The sequence below is a fragment of the Takifugu rubripes genome, chromosome 7 (genome assembly GCF_901000725.2).
Source record: "Takifugu rubripes chromosome 7, fTakRub1.2, whole genome shotgun sequence".
Taxonomy (NCBI): Eukaryota; Metazoa; Chordata; class Actinopteri; order Tetraodontiformes; family Tetraodontidae; genus Takifugu; species Takifugu rubripes.
In genome coordinates, this window is record NC_042291.1 from 9,395,022 (window position 1) to 9,415,294 (window position 20,273).

At 41.4% G+C, this 20,273-nt stretch overlaps 1 protein-coding gene across 1 annotated transcript in view; it reads left to right on the forward strand.

Annotated features, from left to right (window-relative positions):
• Window positions 1-50: 50 nt before the first annotated feature.
• ulk4 (unc-51 like kinase 4) overlaps window positions 51-20,273 on the forward strand; it is a 39,215-nt gene continuing 18,992 nt past the window's right edge. The window contains exons 1-24 of the mRNA XM_011605403.2: window positions 51-98; window positions 1,548-1,688; window positions 1,787-1,886; window positions 2,076-2,215; window positions 2,297-2,465; window positions 2,689-2,790; window positions 3,040-3,123; window positions 3,475-3,550; window positions 3,694-3,837; window positions 4,142-4,350; window positions 4,456-4,525; window positions 4,654-4,702; window positions 4,858-4,950; window positions 5,107-5,158; window positions 5,229-5,437; window positions 5,818-5,864; window positions 5,996-6,074; window positions 9,011-9,118; window positions 10,652-10,735; window positions 15,536-15,697; window positions 16,234-16,416; window positions 17,791-17,918; window positions 19,892-20,025; window positions 20,146-20,267. Coding sequence (XP_011603705.2) covers window positions 1,551-1,688; window positions 1,787-1,886; window positions 2,076-2,215; window positions 2,297-2,465; window positions 2,689-2,790; window positions 3,040-3,123; window positions 3,475-3,550; window positions 3,694-3,837; window positions 4,142-4,350; window positions 4,456-4,525; window positions 4,654-4,702; window positions 4,858-4,950; window positions 5,107-5,158; window positions 5,229-5,437; window positions 5,818-5,864; window positions 5,996-6,074; window positions 9,011-9,118; window positions 10,652-10,735; window positions 15,536-15,697; window positions 16,234-16,416; window positions 17,791-17,918; window positions 19,892-20,025; window positions 20,146-20,267 — 2,682 coding nt within the window. The 5' untranslated portion in view covers window positions 51-98; window positions 1,548-1,550. The remainder of the gene's footprint in view (window positions 99-1,547; window positions 1,689-1,786; window positions 1,887-2,075; window positions 2,216-2,296; window positions 2,466-2,688; window positions 2,791-3,039; window positions 3,124-3,474; window positions 3,551-3,693; window positions 3,838-4,141; window positions 4,351-4,455; window positions 4,526-4,653; window positions 4,703-4,857; window positions 4,951-5,106; window positions 5,159-5,228; window positions 5,438-5,817; window positions 5,865-5,995; window positions 6,075-9,010; window positions 9,119-10,651; window positions 10,736-15,535; window positions 15,698-16,233; window positions 16,417-17,790; window positions 17,919-19,891; window positions 20,026-20,145; window positions 20,268-20,273) is intronic.

Here is a 20,273-nt window from a genome sequence, read left to right on the forward strand (position 1 = left end):
GAAGTAGTTACTGAAATTACATTGTAGGCCTATCCATATCTTCTACAAGGCGGCAGCTCGAGACTACAAACCGGCTCCCCAGCGTCATCTACTGGCCTGTGCGTGTCTGTGAGCTAACAATATGCATTTGTTTCTTTCCCGAAGAAAAGAAACAAATGCAAAACAAAACAAAGTTAGAAGTGACTTCCAAGTTTTGTGTGTGTGTGTGTGTGTGTGTGTGTGTGTGTGTGTGTATGTTTTATACATTTTTTTCGTTTCCTGTAAAAGATATGTTAAAGCTAATAATGCAGACATTCAGACAGATTTGATATTCTTGTTAGCCGTAATTGCTGTTTGTCGATAATTTGATTTGCAAAACTTGCTTACGTAAGTATAAAGTTCTAATTTGCATCACATTCCGTGTTTACTATGGACCGTCTGTGGTGTACGCTCTCTGGTATCTTAGCAACAAAGGAGCGGAATGTACCAATTATAAGTAGAAAAGTACTAAAATGGGGGAGTAAATGTATCAGACGTTAAATGTTTGACTTTATTTCCTTTTTAAGAGCGTTAAACTACTTTAAAATCTCAATACGCAGGTTAAGGTTTAACTTTATTTAGCCAAAGAGTTCCGGTTTCCCCCGCTGTTTATTTAGAATGACATGACCCATTCCGCCATCAAACTGCAGAAGAGGTGAGTTTTACCTTTCTTTTTTTATTAAGGATACATTATAAGGATACGTTAAACAATAAACAAACGACACCCGGAAGTCAAGCGGTGCTCTCTGTGGACGGATCCGGTGTTCTGCGGTGTCTGATGCTTCATTGTTCATTAATTTACACTCAATCCAATGTTGGAGGGTTAGTTTAGGGTCGCTGATTGAGGAGGCAGGTTATAAACTATGATACCAATTAGAAGATCAAGGCACTCGGAGAGGGTGTGCAATATTAAAAAGACTCCAAAAAGATTTTAAGGTCATTTCCTCTCAAATTCAAAATTCAGCACTCTGAGACTGCAGACCTCGCCAACAGGTAGGCCTACTTGGAGAGATCTGAGGCATATACACACGTATATACACATAGGCAGTAGTGATACAAGGTTGTGTAACAGAGTAGACCTTTTTCTTTGTGACTGAGGCCACTTGGCTTTGATCATTGGAAGAACAGAGACCACAGACCCCTTCATGAATCTGAAACATCACCAAAATTCCCATAATAATTCATGAAAATGTCATTAAAATCTTTTTGCAACCTCTGGATGATGTCTAACAAACGCTTGGCGATAACAAGGTACCGCAGACTAATACGATGCTTTATGATCAAAGCCCCATGGCTATAATCCTTAAATGAACAAGGGTCAAAATCTCTCAGGTCCTTTGAACCTCATATTGCTGCATGATCGTGTTTCTGCAGCCAGGCGCGTCCCGTCTTGCTTACCTGGTGTTTTCTACAGTTCCCATTGCACCACTACTGTTGAGCCTTTCTTTCTCTCCGTCCCATTTCTACCTGTTATAGGTTGATTTTTACACGGGATCCCTTTGTTTTCTTATTCTTTGTATTTTCTACAGCAAATGGAGAACTACATACCATACACTGAGCTCGCGGCAGGCAGCGACTCTGTTGTCTATAAAGGGAGGAAGAAGGGCCAGCTCAGTTTTGTAGCCCTCATCAGTTCTGATAAGTTCATGAAACCCTTCATCACCAACCACGTAGGACATGTGTTGAAACTTATATCTGTGCAGTGGACATTTTTGACGTGGGAAAAAAACATTCACCATGTTAACGGACATGTTGCTTTCCCTAACAGGTGCATATATGTAGTAAACTACATCACCCGAATATTGTGTCGTTCTATGAGTGGTATGAGACAAACTCCCACTTGTGGTGTGTAGTGGAGCTTTGTACAGGTCAGTCATTACTGATTGTCTGTTAAATGCCTGTTAGCTGCTCAACTTTGCTAATATTTGACAAATATGGCACCGATGTGATTGCCTGCTTCAGTTAAGTCAGTTTTTTATTGTTTTGAATGAAAAGGAAACAGGTGCTGTAGGTTAGGTATATAACTGCCATTATTGCCCCATTTGTCCATCTTTCAGGTGGTTCCCTGCAGTCACTGGTTGAACATGATAATGGATGTCCAGAAGAGTTGGTGAGGAGGTTTGGATGGGATTTGGTCAAAGGGCTTCAATACATCCATAAATCAGGGATCGTTGTGTCATACCTGAACCCCTCCAAGGTTTGATGGTGAACGACTGAAGGCACATGTTGACTTGGTTAAATAAAGCCAATGAAGGGAATCTCATTTCATTTTCTTTAGATCCTACTTGATGGCAGTGGCATTCTGAAGTTTTCTAACTTCTGTTTGTCCAAGACAGCCGGAGAGAATTGGGAGGACTTGTTCGCCTTTTTGTCATTGTCTGAGAAGACAATGACGGAGAACGATGATGCACAAGTGTCCATTGAGAACATTAAGAAAAAACTCCAAGGTCAGAATTTGATACTTGCTTGCAGTGATTAGAGAAATTAAGTCATTTAAATGAAAACCAGGAATGTAGGAATGGGATGGTCCATTCACATATGGGGTATTTACATTTTAGTGGCTAGTGTCAAAATAGTTATGTATATGGTCAAGATGCATGGTTAATGACATGTTTTCCTCTATATTCAATACTTTACTAATATGATTCTAGCTGCTTTTATATGTTTTAGGTCCACCAGCTTACAGTGCTCCAGAGGTTTTGCAGGGCTCAGAAACCAGTGTGAGCTCTGATCTCTGGGCTCTAGGATGTCTACTCTACTACATGTACACTGGTGCTTATCACACACACACTGACAGGCAGTATACACACTAATGATGACTGACAGATGTGGAGTTTCCTATTCTGTTTATAGTTGGACCCTTTTTTGAAACAAGTATTTTTATAAAACTGATAATGACATAAACTAATTTTAATGATAAATCCTATTTGGCTGTAATAAAGTTGACAGTGATATTAACACTGACATGTGTGTGTTGCATCGTTCTCCTCAGAAAACGTTTGACTGGTTTGATTTTTCCAGGTAAAACCCCATTGCAAAATTGTCATTCCAAGGAAGCAACAGAAAGGATTTTACATCTGGAGCAAACACCTCTCAAGATCAGAGGTAACACACTCATATTGGTAGAAATCCTGGGGAGGGCAGGGGCCCCACGATATTCACAGGACTGTTGTGTGTAGCTGTAATTAAGCAACAATCAAAATAAAAAAAACCCACAAAAATTAAAGAGGCAATCCAGACATTTTTGCCCCACCCACCCCTTAAGTGCCTCAACTGTGGTGCCCCCCCCCCCCCCCCCCTTAAAAATTGCAGTTGAGAACATGTCCTGCTTATTGTCTAACCCACAGTGGGATCACACTCTCCCCAGTGTGAGAATTTAGAAAGGACACCTTGTTAAAAAATGTTCTGGTGTCTAATGGTTCCCAGGACCCAGAAAATTATCTCTGCTGTTTACAGAATCTTCACCCAGCCCCCCCAGTGATGACTTCAAACACCTCCTAAAAGGTTTACTCGAGAACGACCCAGACGAGAGGTCAGGACGTGCAAATCCAATCCCCTGTTTTCACTGCTGCTTCTGTTTTTACTGTCATTATAACCGCAGGGCAGAAATCTCCTGGTGGAACAAGGATTTGACCATAAATCATCATTAAAACCTTTTTTTCTTCTGTTCATCAGAATGAAATGGCCAGAGCTGCTCACCCACCCCTTCTGGACACCAGTAAGACTGGAAGAAGAGGATCCACAGGTTTCTAAAGACAGGAAAGATGAGCATTTGGAGGGAAAAAACACTCGAGAGGCTTTGGGTTTGGCTTGTTCAAGGTGTGTTTGCATTTGATTATTTCTTTGTTACCCCAGCAGCATTCTGCAGACCTTTTGTTCCAGCCCTTTCCTTTGCAATGATGTAAATATAGGCGTGTTGTGTCGTTCAAGCCCAGTCTAGTCAGGTTTAATCCACCAGGAGGCCAGTATTTTACCTTTTATGATGCAATGCATTTTATCAGCACTTAAAACAGCCTTCAACCACACGGCCCTGTTACCAGGGAGTTCATTGAAAACTTTTAAAGTGCTGGGTTTTGCATTTTCATCCTCAGATGATTTTAAGGTCACTTCCTTTGCTCCACAGACATGCGAGCATCTCCAAAGTTCTATCTGCAGAACAGGGGGAAAAACTTCCTGACCTATCTGGGATGTCTGAGACCAAAGGTGAAGACGGAATAAACAGAAAGGTTGAAAAGAGGAGAGGAGGAGGAGGAGGAGGAGGGAAGGAGTCAGAGGTTGAAGACCACCACAAACAGACACGCATACAGCAGCCAAAAATGTCCATCACACAAGGTAACATACATGCCATTGCCTGTGTAAGTGATTATCCCCTTTTAAGCCTTAAGGACGTAACAGTGAAAATGTACCTTTGAAACCTTGTTTTGTGCTCTCACCCAGATACAGTATCTGAGCTGCAGCCAAAATCTAGTATGGCTGAGGAGGACGTGGACACCACATTCACGATAAGGTATTGAGTTAAATGTCTTTTTAATATCGATTCTATCATCCACAAATCATATGTGGTTACTGTTGAAGGATTAAGGGGGTCCATCGCTTCCATAAAAGCCACATTGATTTTATTTTCCTTCCCTTTAGCAGAAGCTGCAGTATCCCAGATTTCTTGAACCTGACCTCTGAACCCCAGGTACACTGTACCATGAACATCATAGGAGTAAAGTACATTAGAAACATGCCCATTAGTCATTTGTGTGTTTGATAAACACTCAAACATTAAGAGATTGTTGCCTGTTACAATATTGGATTACAAAATAAGGTTTTTCTTGTGTTTCTTCCTCATAGGCCAATACTGAATCAGATGTCACCAAGCATGTGAAAGCTCTTCTATATACTGACTCTGATTTCACCATTTGTTCACTCATGGCCATGCTAAAGGTACAGACTTATTGCTTTAAATTGCTTCCTGAGTTGAGGTGAATTTGCATTTATGTATTGTTTAATGCCACATTGATGCTACGGCAAATTCGAAAATGATGTTGGCATTGTTTAAGGCTCTAACAGTGTGTTTTCCTTCTGTTTTCCAAATTCCAGCCCAACACTGCCGAGGTTGACCTTAACAATCTTTGTGTAGCAGCATATTCTGGTGAGACACCTTGTGTGGCGTGAGTCATTGCCTGCAGTCATCTTGACTTTTTGACTTGTCTCCCTCCCAGTGGACGACCTGCAGTCTCTGAGTGATGAAAATTGGACTGTCTTCATCTCAGAGGTTTGCTCAGCCCTGGGGGAGCAGAACTCTGTTGCTCAGTCCTCCTCTTTGAGAACTCGTCTTGCAGGCGGTCGATCCCGGCTCCACCTGCTCTGTTACCTCTGCAGTGTGGTTCAACATGAAGCTATTGCTAACAGGCTCATCAACTCCAAACTGGTAGGAAAATGTGAATTAATTAGGGCAAGATAAGGATGAGCAAATACTGCCATCCATCATTCCATATGGCTCTACCAGTAAGATCCTAATCCTTCATATTCAGCAATTAATTTGACCATATGGTGTCATTTATATATACACATATTCTACCTGAACATAATAGGTTTTTATATTAGCATCATCATAATCTTTTGTAAACTGCTATAATTAACCTTGAAGGTTTGAAAATAAGATCCAGCTGTATAGTATGTAACAAACACATAGTTTATTGAAATATCTTTAATTTTGTTATAATCTGTAATCTTGATTTTCAAACACATAGTTTATTGAAATATCTTTAATTTTGTTATAATCTGTAATCTTGATTTTCTTCCATTTAGCTTCCAGTTTTGGCCAGACGAATACAAGAAGCTTCTCATTGGGATTTGTAAGCAAACTCTAATTTAAACATAGTGTACTGCTCAATTCGATGTTTCCACTTCCTTGGGTCTTTTTGTTATGGTTGTGTTGAAAAAAAGTTTTTTTTTATTTTGTTTTACTGTGAATTAATGTTTTTAGGCAGATGAGGTCTATCAGATTACTGGGTTTACTGGCTTTACACTGCACCGAACTGGGAGAGAACAGCAGTGTTTCAGAGGTAAGAAAAACTCACGCACGCAACCACACGTGCACAAGAACCTGAAGTACAGATTGTACCAGGAGAGGGCAGCAGGCTCTGTATTTGCATCTATCGATGGACTGGTTATCGATGTTAACGTTAAATATTAGTAATGAAAAGTAACATTAAGACTGCACAGTTCAACCAAAATAAAAATATCTCCCCCTCGTTATGGAATTTTGCACAGCTAATAGAGACACACTGATGCTACAAAGAAAATAATCCCGACACTGATACAATTTTCTGGCACCAATTTTACAGTCCCGCCAACGACCAGTAGATGTCACTAAAAACCAACAAGACTGTTTCCTCGGTCTGTCTCAAAAACTGCACTAGTACAATGTTCTGCTCTGCTCTGTCTCTGCACTGCCACCCCAAACATGCAGCTATTGTTATTGGTGCCTTTTACTTGTACAATACCAAATGTTTAGATAAAGTTTGAGTGTGATTCACTATTACAAAGCCCAAAATAAGAGCCATAGCTGCACAGCAACCTATGTCACAAGAATGATTACATAAGGAAAAACTACCCCATCTTCTCCAGAGCTTCTGGAAAAGCAAGAGAAGGTCTATTCCAGGAAAAACCCAGACAAAACACCTGTATGCTGCAACAGCACATACTATTATAATACTATTATAATGGAGCATGTTTTTCCCATTCAGCATTCTCTGTTTAAACCCTAAGCCTAAATTATGAATAAACTCATGTCAACACATAAAAATCATTAGTACCATGAAGAACAGTCTTTCAGTGATTTTCCAATAGAAATTAGCTTTATAACTAAACTATTTATATTTCTGTAAGATAAAGGGACAGCATAAGTATTGGAACTATATTAAATTACTAAAGTTTTCATCAACACACACACACACACACACACACAGACGCATGGTGTTGAACTAATTCAATGTAAAGCAGTTCTTTATGGCGTGAAGCCTCTCCTGCTGTAGATGCTTTCATCCTGAATAGCCTTAACCACCTTTTTCTTTCTCTTTCCACCATCTCTGCTTTTCTTTTGTGCCCTCTTTTGCTCGATCACATGCATTGTTCAGAATGAAATCCATTACAAGTCTCTCTGATCCCATATCCACTCGCTTTCCCAGTTTCTCTATTTCTTTTGTCATATTTTCTTTTACTTGTTTTGACACTTTACGGCTCTTGAGTTGTCACAGCGATTTACAAAATGGCCGACTGTGGCAACGCTGTATTTTTTTTCCTCTTTCTCACCGAGTTTGTTTCTAACTGCGGAACATTTTCTTTTACTGCCCTCCCTCCCGCTTCCATAGGAAAACAGTTTGTTAAGAAAAGGATGAAGCTGTACTTCTGTGTTTGTGTCTGTGACCAGGTGTGCATCCAACTATTGACTCAGCAGGGGTTCTGTGTGTGTGTGCGTGTGTGTGTGTGTGGGCATATTTGAGCAATGTTTTTGAGTGTACATCCAAATGTTTCATGTCTATATTGTATTTTATGTTGTCGAGAACAGATGAGCTGCACTTGCTTTTTTCTCTCTGTGTGGATTCTCACAGCAGGGGTTCTCCTGCTGCAGTTCCGCTGATTGGGAGTGTGAAGGCTGGGTTTAGTTACCATGGTAACTGCTAAAGTATAAACTTCACCCTACCCTCTGTCCCCCCAAAAGACATATGCACGCTCGTCTGTCTCCATATCCTTTCTGTCTGACCACCTTTTTTGTAATTTTTTTAAAATTACACTCCAGTTAATAAATGACATTTTTATGGGGTTTTAAATGCATTTTTTAAATAAGGCAAGAATTTTCCTTTGCCTGCACAGTTGAAGGAAGCTTGATTGTGATGGTGAACTTTGCTATGACTTTGATGGAGGTATACCTTGGAAAGCTTCTATGGCACATTGTGTTTCACTGGATAGAAAAAAATACTCTCACGAAGTATTTACTCTCACGAAGTATTTAAAAAATACTAAGATGTTCTTTTAATCCACTAGGGATGACAAAAAGGGCAAATGCTAAATTGTTTAGGCTAAATCACACTCATATCTACCTGATCTGTGATCTACCTGTGAATGAGAACATCTTTGTCCCATTTTAAGGCTTCCTGCTGAGATGATTTTACTAGGAAGATTTGTACCTGTTAGTTATCCAGTCTGCCAAATATGTAGAAACAAGAACCAGGTTTAAAAACGTCAGGATTACCCTTGAAGCTACCCTAGAATTGGACGCTGGGTGCTAGAAGATAAGAGAATTACCTCTGACTGCAGCAGTGCATTACTGCTTTACCCAAGTCAATTATCATCTAAGCCATGACAAGTCATGTACTGTATTAGTGCTGACATCAAGTGCATGTCTTCCAGGGCAGACACATTGTCTCCAGAAATGAATGCAGCAAATTTAGAAGATAATTATATTTATATATTCTTTGCATGTGTATTCACTACGGTGATCTGAGGGGAAGGTGATGCAGAGAGAATGATAGTGTGCTACACTTTTAGATATTAGAATTTTCGTCCTTTGCTTATTGCTTTTGTCTTTGCGCATTGGTGCAATTCAGTGCCCCCTAGCGGAGAGACGATGCACGACCATTTCCAAACGCAGCCTTCAACTCCCCAGTTAGCATTGACGGGATAAGAAGGACACTGATCATAGTTTGGTTTAGGTCCTGAATAAACACATTTATGAAGACAGAAGTTGTAGAGGAAAGAACATTGAGAGGCAGTTAAAGGAAGGAAGTTATCCAGATAAGATCATGTAGCAGTGTAGGCTGCTTTTAATGTCAATACCAGGAAACTGTGATGCAGCAGATTATCTCTGGTCCTGTGAACAACACATTAGTAATAATGTGTACTGATGAAACATGATAATGAATCTCTATGGCTTCAAGATGTCTCAGAAACACAGTACTATCCCCCATATCCCCCAATAACTGCGTCTTATGTTTTTCAGGTTGTGTCCACACTGTCCGAACTGCTGAAACTAAACTTCAGGAACAAGACATTAAAACTCTCTATCCTGGCAACACTCGGGGAGTTCCTCCATCTCATTTCTTCTCAGGTAGTCTTTACGTTATGATAAGATATTCTAGATGAATATTTGATGTAGTTTATTGCTGCTACCCCTAGCTGACTATTGTTGGAAGGCTATATAAAGCAGTCAAGATTCTGCTAAAACTCCAAATAGGCGATTCAAGAAAGAAACAAAAGACATTCCACTTTTGTCAGAAATGCCAATCTTAGGTAGACTGAATGAAATTAAGTTCTCAGTCATTAGGTAATAGAGTTGAAATTTGCATGCAATTCAAATTGAAAGTGAATTGACCCCCCCCCCCCCCCCCCCCCCCCCCCCAAACCCCTTTAAAATGCAAAAGAAAGAGAGGAGGGGGCTTATTTGACTTCATTAGAAAGAGGTGATCCCAATTTATTTCTGGTTAACCTCAATCGAGCCAGGCAAGTTGATTAGGTGCACAAATTTGCTTGCAAGACCGATGGATAACCTGAAAAAAAATCAATCGCTCTGCCTGATTACACTTGATACTCTTGTGAAGCCCTGGAAAATCTCATCAGTGTCTTGTAGGAGCTCTTAATAAGATGACTTTGCAGGTCCTGCAAAGAGTTCGTTTGACTCTGTCATGGAAGTTTATGGTAAACCAATAAGGCTATCTTTCATTGGATCAAGATCTAATGTGTTGATCAATTAAAATGCTCAAATTATCAGCCAACTTTAGACATAATCAATCCATATCACAGGAGAATGGCTTTGAATGTTCGTCTCATATAAAATCTTTAGTAAATGAGCATAGGAGGACTTTAAGGTCATATTAATAAGAACATCTCTACTTTCCAAATGTCTCATGACAGGAAAGTGTTATGACTGGTGAGTGTCAGGAGAGGCAGCTTTATCTGAGTTCTGTGGAATGGGCCTTTAAATGTCCCCAGGTGAAATCATTCACTCAGCCTCTCTTCTGTGGCACCAGTCAGGGATGATTCGCGGGAGCCTCCAGTGCAGTATTTATCCTCAAGGTTAGATGTAGCCTAGAGCGCAGAGTAACAGCAATGGAAATATTGAAATATGGTTAAAACCTTTTTTTGTAACCTTTATTTAACCACATAAATCGTTAAGAACAAATATATTCAATGACAGCCCTGCAACTGACGATGGTTCATGAGGGGAGGTGCTAAAATTGGGACTCTTCCCACAGAAATTAAGAAATTTGGCCTAATGTGCCGAAAAAGTGAAGCTTCGTGTTTGAAAGTAATCAATGCAAGGAAAAGTCTTTTTTTTCTGAATTAATAGTTTAAGGACACCCCCCCCTCCAAAAAAAAAAAAAAGCAAAAAACCAACAGTTTAAATTGCTGTGTTTGCATGTAATCAAGATGTCACTGCTCCCCTTGCTGCCTGCTCTCCTCCCGGACTTGGCCCTTTTTTGCCCCTTTCCCTCCCTTTGCTCTACGTACATCTTTTCTGCGCCATCCTGTTCTCCTACTCCAACTCTGCTCTTCCACTGCCCCTGCCCGCAACCCCCACTGTACCCCCTCTTCCTCCCTTCTCTCACCCTCTCTCCCAATCTTCTCTATGTCTCTCTATCAGGAGAAGAAGAGAGGCTCCCCAGAGGGACTGTGGTTCGTTCCCGCTGCCGCCTACACTGGCTTAATGAGGAGCCTGCGGGAAGGGGTGAGTGTCTCTGTGTAAGACTGTGTGTGTCTGTTTTCGTGTCTGCGCCTGTGTAGCAGTGACTAAGTCTCTCTCAGCGTGTGTGTGTGCGTGTGTGTGTGTGTGCACATGTGGCAGGGGATCCCTGTGAACAGTAATGATGAGGCAGCTGTGGGGGCCTAAAGCGTTGTTTGCCAGCTGCAAGTCAAGGGCATGCAGAGCAGATACGCACACACACACACACACACACGTACGCACAGCCTTACCTGCATCAAACACAACCCTTTACTGCTCTGCAGCCTGACCTCAACAGCAATTAGGACCCTCCAGACACACGCATGCAGTAGACGGAACACATAGACAAGCAAAAATATGAGTAGCTTTTTTTTCCCTTTTAGATGCACCTCTCACTTTCATTTTTGCTTCTTTCATTTTATTTAAGTAATTATTCTTCCCATCTCAATGAAGGTAAATAATCACTCTGCTTGGTGTAAGGATAGCTCAGATAATATATATCCAGTCAAGTAAACAATGTTTTAATGAGACCTGTGCCGCTAATTTCATTTGAATACACACTCCTGTTTGACATTTGACCTTTTCCAGTGCAAAGGGTTTCTATTTTTTCCCATCACACCACGTAAATGTGGAGGCTTATTTGTGATTAAGGAAGAACCGGTTAGTTTGTGGACTAATAAAATTAGAGGGTGAACCGGTAGAGATGGGTTGTTTTGTGGTAGAAGGGGGTCTTACCATGGCCCACCATAGCAGAATGAATATAGATGAAACTCTGGTGTGCACAGTTGTCAGGTAGTTCCTACTGTTGCTTCATTACCACTGGGAGTGTGTAGTGAAAGGGTAGATGAACAGAGGAGAGGTGTGTGACAGGAGCACAGTGAGGGGTTGAGGGGAGGGGAGGAGGGGAGGAGGGGTTGACTTATTTATCATTATTGAGCTGTGAGAGTGGGCTGATGGAAACACACGCGTGCACACCCACGTACACACATTCACACACACTCACACTCACACGCATGCGTATACATACAGCCTTAGGGACAAGACACTCATCCTCAGACCTAACCTGCCTTTCTCGCTTCCCTCCTCCTCTTCTCCTCCTCTCACATTCTCTCTATTTCTGCATCCATGACTGGCTGTTTTTTTTTTATAAATGCAAAAGTAGATTTGGTCTTATGCTACGCAGCTAAATGTTTTCACTTTGAGGACAGGAAATGAGCTAAAAATTAGCCCCATAATTAGATGATGGTGGATGTCAAATAAGAGTGCTTCGCAGCACAATACGATATCAGAGTAATATTACAAGTCATCTTCAAAAGACCCTGATTAAAGCCGTTCTTGAATGAATATTTTCCTTTGCAGAATTGAACTGATTTAATTGAGCGCCTAATACAGCGATCTGTCAGTCTCAGCAACTGATCAGAGATTCAAAAAATCCTTCAACCAACAAACACAATCCAGCATTAATTGAGTTAAAGCAACTATGACTTTGGTCCTTTTGTAATGTTCTCTGCAACATTTTCCCCATTGAATAGGCCAACGTTTCAGCTACGAGCCATGCTGTCAGTGGTCTGAGTATTTATTGATGTTGGAGGTCATTTACTAAAATTGATAAATGTAAATCCACCGCCACACACTGTTGAGAAACATCATCCAAACCCTGGCCAATGTGCTCCAGGCAGTATGGGTTTGATGCATTTTTTGACCCACTGGACTACCCCCCCCCCTTTTTCTGCTTTGGAGAGTCCTCCTGATTTACAAGTAATGCACCGAAGAGAAGGATGGACATTGTTGTTCAAGAGGAAGAGGTCGATCGGGAGGGCGCAGAGCCAAAGCAAGAACAGTGGGTTTTAGCTCTGGAGTGGGGGATTGGGCTGGACAGCAGGGAGTGACAGGGAGACAGATCAGTGTAGGGGTAGGGGGGGAGTTCGGGGAGTGGAGAGGGGAATAGATGGCATAGAGTGAAAGGTAGGTTTCCAGGCCAGACTTGAGCTGCAGGAAATTATTTATGAGCCTGAACAAGATGACGCTTCTGCTGCCTATGATGAAAAACCTGTATGTGTGTGTGTGTGTGTGTGTTTGCATGCGCAGCAGAACTGATGAGTGAACAGTGTTACAGTGATGGACGCCAGGGGGCACGAGGCAAAAATCCCCCTCACACACACAGGCACACACCCACACAGGCACATACATGCACGCACACACACTATTAAAGATTTATCACTATCTGACACAAAGGAGAGGAGGACTCCAAACAGTCATGGGTCATACTCACCAGTATGATGACCACAGCCGGGGACACCCGTCCATCACTCATTTACACAGAGAACTATTGTTGTTCTACCGAGTATCCCTTGCTCTGCATGTTTTGTCCACATCTTCCTCTTCCTTCATGCCTCAAAGTGTCTTTCAGCCCATTAATCAGACAATCTGTCTCTCTCTTTGAGTGTGTATTAGCGCTGTTAGATCTGGTGTCTGCAGCTGATAGATGGTGTCTGTGTTTCTGCCATAGGGGCTCATTTTAAACCAGGTGCGCTGGCTTCTAAAGGGCTTTAATTACAGAGGGAAACCACATCAGACATGTGATCAGACGCACTTATGTAGACACAGGCATACACAAATCCACCTCCCAGTCACATGATGTCCCTTTTGTGATGTGTATTTCTTTGTTCTTTCAATTCACAGCCAGGTGCAAACATGGTTGGATATAAAAGTAATCTATAAAAGGGTTGAAGACGAGATATTCTTCTACAGTGCATACCTGGGCTTTTAAATCTTTTCATCTGAAAACAGATATTCCAAACTTTTTTTTCCCAGGGGTTTAAAATGCCCAAATCATATCTGTTAGGTCAAAGGTACAGAATAAAGGAGATTTGTAAACAAACCTCACCGCAGATTTGAGAATGTACTCATACTAGCACAGATTACCGTAAAAGGAACTACGGTATGTGCATTTTCCTACAATATGAGTGACATTGAGCAGGTTGCAATTTCACTCTTTACAGGAACAATTTCCTTAACTTTTATGCAACATGGCTGTCAGAAGTGTGTGTGTGTGTGTGTGTGTGTGTGCGTCTGTGTGTGTGAGGGATAGGGGGAATCTCTGTTTCACTCTTTTTAGTGTAATGCGACTTATTTAAAAGCCACCACTTTTATCTACACGGAGTGAAATCTCTTTGACTGTGACTTTTGGCATTGTTGATGCTGGGAAACTGGGTACGTTATCCTGGAAGTAGATCGTTACACTGTTTTCTTCATTACAACTTTGGAGGTTTCCAGTTTTTCACAATGCCAGTCTCTTCTTGTGGAGATCGGGAAGACTCCCTCCTGATTGGCTGTTACAGTTGAAGTGTAACCAATCAGAGACAGTGGTGGGAGGGGCATAATTAAGATTACAGATGAATTTGATGAAATCATTTAGTTATCATGTAAGGTAAATAGTGCTAGTGCTAATCTAATGGGAAAATAATACTGTCATGATTGGCAAATCAAGCCAAAATATCTGCTGCCATTTCTGCTCGTTGCTACTGGTCCCTGCTTTTAATCAGTTCTGACAATTTATTAGAGAGAGTCCATATTGTATTGGTCTAATGTATTGTATAATATTAACTGTAATGTAAGAGCTCCTCTTTCTCCTGCATTTTACCATTTGGATCATAATGAAGAGATTTACTGAGCCGCTTGTTTCATACCACAGATGAAGACACTCCCCTTTCTTTCCCTCCCTCTTTTCGGGGCCGATATAAGGACCTACCCTGTAGCAGGGACTCGATTAGTCCCCCGTAATAGCTCCTGTAAATGGCCATTTGGGGCAGGTCCCTTCAGTGGAGGTATGCACAAACGACCCAGGCCCCATAAAATGACCCCAAAGTTCCTGCAGTGGAAACATGCCTCTTCTCTCTTCCTGTGTCTGTCAGCCCCTCTGTGTTGTTCCTGGCTGGGCTACAGTCTATTAGACACACAGACAACGTGCGCTCCCCCGTGGGCTCATTAGTGAGCTGGCCCACGCAGCCTGGGGAATGCTGGAACAGACCATTCTGCTGGTTCCCAGGGGGGTGCCATAGGATTCATTCATGTTCTCGTGCTCTGTAGTCCCCTTAGTTTTGAATGTAAAATGTGAATTCCTATATTGGATTAAGGGATAATTATTTAAATTGCTGTTATTAGACTTCCCATGAGCTTGAAGAGAATGTTTTTAATGGTTATAAAATATTAAATTTGAATCACAGCCTGACCTGAGACACAACCATACTCCTTCACTTTGTTACTACAGTGCTGCCATGATTTGTGGGCTGACAATTTTTAGCTTAATGTTTTTTTTCTTGTTTGATTTACCATGATGAATGCATTGCCACTATGAAATGAAGGTTTCAGCTCTTATTTTGGAACTTAACAAAAACAGCAGTTACTGTTTTTGATGAATATGCTCTATTTGATCTGACGTGGAAGAGAGGAGCGCCTACGTGATGTAACAGAGTGAAATACAATAATAACCTGACAGACTCATTCGCTGCTCTACTTCCTGTCTTTCTCGACAGTAACCTACTGGGTGAAAGTTTCTCAGCTGCAAAGCAGGACTCATTGTCTGAACAATAATTATTCTCCAGCAGCAAAGAAACACAACTGCATAGAGGATACACTTAGTTCCATCCTATTATCTGTTGCCCATTACTGATATCCGAGATACTCTGTATTAGCCTTGTGGTTTGTGCAGATTTCAGCTCAGTACAGTTACATTTGTGTGGATTGCGTTTGTTTCAGAATGAATAGAAGCAAAAGCTTAGCCGTGTTTGTGTATGTATCTTTCAGACTGATACTGAAATCCACCTTATGGCTGTGAAAGCCATTGAAAACATCACCACCACTGTGACCAACCCCAGCCACCACCTGCTGAACCTGGGCATTTGTTCTACCTTGTGGTACCTCTTCACCCACTCAAATGGGGACGCTGTCAAAGTTGCTGCTGCCTCCGTAAGTGCTTGTATACACTCTCAAACACACCTACATAATGTACTAGTGTATACAGTGTATGACGTCTTATTCTGCCTGAACAGGCTCCCTAAAGGATTCGTTTTAGCAATGTTGGATTACATTGCTGACACAAAATGGGGCCGTTAGTGGCAAAAAAGGGAGTCCACACATGAACTAACAAGCCAAAATTAATGTATTCGTAAAAAAAATAAGTGTGCAATGAAATGCAGGACAATACTGCAGGAGTAGAAATGGAAACAGGTCTCAGTCTGCAAACAGCTAAGAGAACAAACCCCTGTTGGAACTGCACCCACAGGTGAGACAACTAGGCCTGACGACGTGTCCCAACGTCCACCCAGGGGAAACACACAACCAGTGAGCAGGTAGAGGGGCAGGTTGTCTCATCACAAAGTGGATCGACGAGTGCAGCTTTTAATCAAACCTCCTACTACCTTCATATGTCATGTGATGCCACGAGTGGACGAGAACAAGTCAGTGTGCCTACATGTTATGTCTGCCTCTCTCTGTGTCTTCAGTCTCTATCTAGGCTGGTCCGGGTGGTCCCAACTCTCTTCTTGTCGGTGATTGACGCTTGTGGCCCTGCAGCTATCTCGGAGAGCCTGGTTGGAGCTGGGGCCACGATCCAGCAGCACCTGCTCACAGTATTGGCAGGTTCCCTTCTCTCCTCATGCAACCACATACAGAGATTCACCCAGAAGGTTCGTGGTTACTCCTGTTTAAAGACGCAAATGCAGATAAACATTCAGTACCGACACATTTTAATGGCATGCTGTTATTTACATTATTTTAATTGCAAGTCTTTGTGCTCTTTTACGTTGCACGGTTTATGTTTAACTGTGCATAAACTAATTTGTCAGGAATTGCCTCTTTAATTTTTCATAGGACAACCCATCTAGCGCGCATGTGAAGTGCTAATCTTGGAAAGGCAGGGGGCTAAAATTGATTTGAAGGTTTTTAAGTTGGAGTCTAGGATTGGTAATTGACTCTGAACTGAATTTATTTGCATTGAGCATTTCCAATTTAACACAAGAATACAAACTTAGTACTTCAACTCTGCTCTAATTATACACTGATATGCATTCACTCCCCCCTCTCTCTCCCCTAGTCTCTCCCCTGGCACAAAAACAGACAGTCCAAGAGTTTGTTTCCACAGAACTCTGTTACTGAGTGTGTGTTTGTGTGCATGCATGCAAGAGTGTGTGTGTGTGTCTAATTTGTAGAGTGTGTCAGTATCTGGGCTAATTGGCTGAATGGATGTGCAGCAGCCTTCTACTTCAGCAAAGCATTATGGGTAGTGGGGAGGGACTTATCAGCCAGGCACACATTCTACAGGGCTTTGAAATTAATTAACTTCATGTGTCGCGGCATAAACACAGATGCATAGGCAGCCTTTCCTCACGCAGACACACACGGCACTGAGTGAATGGTGCTGGTGATAATGGTAATGAATGTTGGCCAGTCAGAAACATTTTCACAACCAGTTTTCATTGCCGAGTTTCTGGACGTGTAAAGTGGCTGCAGGGATGGGTGTTTATTCAGCATGTGTTGTATGATAACGCGGAGCCTGAGCTGATTGAGTTGTAGCTTGTTTGTTGATGCAGTGTCAGAATATTTCTGGACACCTTAGGGAAAGAATAAAAGTGAATCATTTCCATTTGAATATAATATATGGATACATTGCTGTAATATAGTGCCTATTGAATTATGGCTGTGCGTACATACTTTCTCTATACTCTTGATCACTCGCGTTAAATGGGAGGTTACCATGTAAATATTTGGCTTTTCCTCTGTTCACACTATAAAATTGTTGATTTCAGCTATGTCTGCCAGTATCGTATATTTCAGCGTATTCATCAGACAGGTGGCATTAAAATAATTTGAATACGTTTGGCTATAAGAGACCAAGAAGCAGCAATTCTTTCATATCATTAAATAAGGAGTGGGGGTGGGGTAGCAGAGACACCCTTTAATAATCCAAGAATGTGGCAGTTCCAATTGTGTGAGAATTAGTGTCACAGAATGCACGCGAGCATTTATTCATGTCTTTATTAATATACATTTGTGTCTTATAGGAGTGTGTATTGAAGGTGCTGCAGTGTCTGGAGAGTCATTCTTCAATGACAAAAGCCAAAGCATCACTGCTGCTTCTGCTTCTAATACAGGACAACACACACACGCTGCTTTATTGTTGTGAACACAGGTAAACACACACACATGCATTCATTTCAGAAACAGCGTATACAGCTTCAGTTTAAGTTATTTTTTTTTTTCCTTTTTCTGTCAGATGTGTGCTACACAACAAGCAGATTGCATTTTAGAATTCAATTTCAAAGTGGGATTCCCATTTACTTATTTACAGTTGTTGCTTTTAAGCCTGTAGTTACCCAGCTACACTAGCTAAAACTAACTTCCCTTTTTCCAGTGTGTTGGAATGCAGAATGCACTACTCCAGGTTTTGACCGTTGTAAGAGCAGTTATTTAGGTTAAATTGGCATTTGTATTTTAACCATTGTCTATTACATTACTTTATTACTCCAAAAAAAGCCTGCATTTTAATTAGAACTGTAACAAATGCTATTATGTATACAACAAACTAACTGAAATATAAATAGCTAAACCAACTGGGCTTAAATTTCATCATTGTGAAAGGCTTAATCTTGACTTACTGGTCTCATCTTCTGTTACAAACGGATTGCTTTTCATCAAAGTTATTTGTTATTTAAATCAGGCTGTTTCAAGAGATATTCCCTTCATAAAAAATGCTGCCTGGGGTCTTTGGCGAGGCAGCTGTACTCTGTGTAACCTCTGCGCTAACTAGCACAGCAGCTATGGGAACGATATTATCAACATATGTACCCTGGACATTGAGTTTGTGCTGCTGTGTGCTGTAACTTTTACTTCAAATGGTTCATTAGGCGGTTGTCCTTTGTTTCACCCCACACTAGTTTACAGTGCAGCTGTGAATGTGCACAGAATGGGCATGAGGAAATGCATTTCATTTGCATTGCATTTTGATGCATAGGCACAATGGATGGATAGATAGATGGATGGAATTAGGTGACTTCTCATTTCAGTTTAGTCTTTTGTCACTGCCTTCTCTCTCTCTCTCTCTCATTTCTTGCTCAAATTATCCACGTCTGTTCTCTCACTTCCTCTCCACCTCTTTACTGCGTCAGAGCTGTCAGAGTTGACCCCCCTGTCCCTCTCCCACCGAGCACTCCGGCTGATTCCACCACACGCGCAGACACACGTCCGTTCCCTCACTCCTGCTCCCACCCAGTCACGTTGTGTTTAATTAACTCCGCAGTGATGTGAACGTGTGTGTTGCTCCGTGTGTGTGTGTGTGAGTGTGAGAGACAGATAAGCTTGCTGCAGCCTCATCGGGGAAGTGTTGAAATTGCCAATGGGTGCACGATGGTGGCTTTTAACACAGATGTGCACACGTACACACACAAAAACAAAACTTGGGACACTTGTAGGTCAGTTATATACACGTAACTTTCCCACATAGAGGATGTTTGTCCTTATTTAACAATCTAAAAATGTCTCCGATACTAAAATGGCAGAGACACATACAGCATAAAATTTATCAAAGTTAGTTTTATTTGAAAGAGTGAAGAGATTTGGACCTAAGCTGTAATATCACCTCGAATGTTTGCGTTTTCAGACATTGTCAAGAATTCGTTCTATAAAAAAAAAGTTACTGCATACAACAAATCATTGCCTCTAATGACTTATAGAGCATAATGAGGCTAAATACCGAGGTTGGGAATCAATATTTGTTAATGGTAATTATGACCTCTGCATGCATTTGCATTTGTGCTCGTTGTGTGGGTGTTTTTGTGGCAGTAGTGGATGTCGGTATCTGTTGGTAACCTTTCTGCTCCGCTGTGAATTTGTGATTATAATGTTATTGATTACTATTCAATACAGGGTTTCTGACAGGAATAAGAATGCTCCCAAACTCAGGGCTTGTCCATGTCTATTCTCACCGATGTCCTTGAATGCACTAAATTAAGATGTTTTCATAATTCTGCAGTTTTTTTGTGATTTGAATGTGTTCTGTAAGCATTCCCCACAGAACCAAAAGGTGATATTGATGTTTACCTACTTACCGGTAATTATGACTCTTGAAATGAGTCAATGACACTGAGAGCATCTATCCCTGTCTAGACTCGTGCTGTACATCGAGAGAGAAATGCGCAGTGTAACACGTGTCAAGAAGAACCTCAAACACTCGTCATACCTGTCTGAGTGTTTGAATTCATTGGTGGTGCATCTGAGTAACACAGCCTCTCTGATACTGGGTACACACACACACACACACACACACACACACACACACACTATCTCTGTCATATTTGTGAAATATTGGAACTTTAATTTTAACGGTATCTAATCTCTTGTGTCCTGTCTCCCATCTCTAGAGGACACTTTAAGTGCATTACAAAGTGTCACTGGGAAAAAGGATCCAGATACAGCTCAGTGCAAAAAGCTTAAACAGACGGTGCTGAGACTGTCTGCACTCCTGGACCTTCTTCTCTCACAGGTAGCG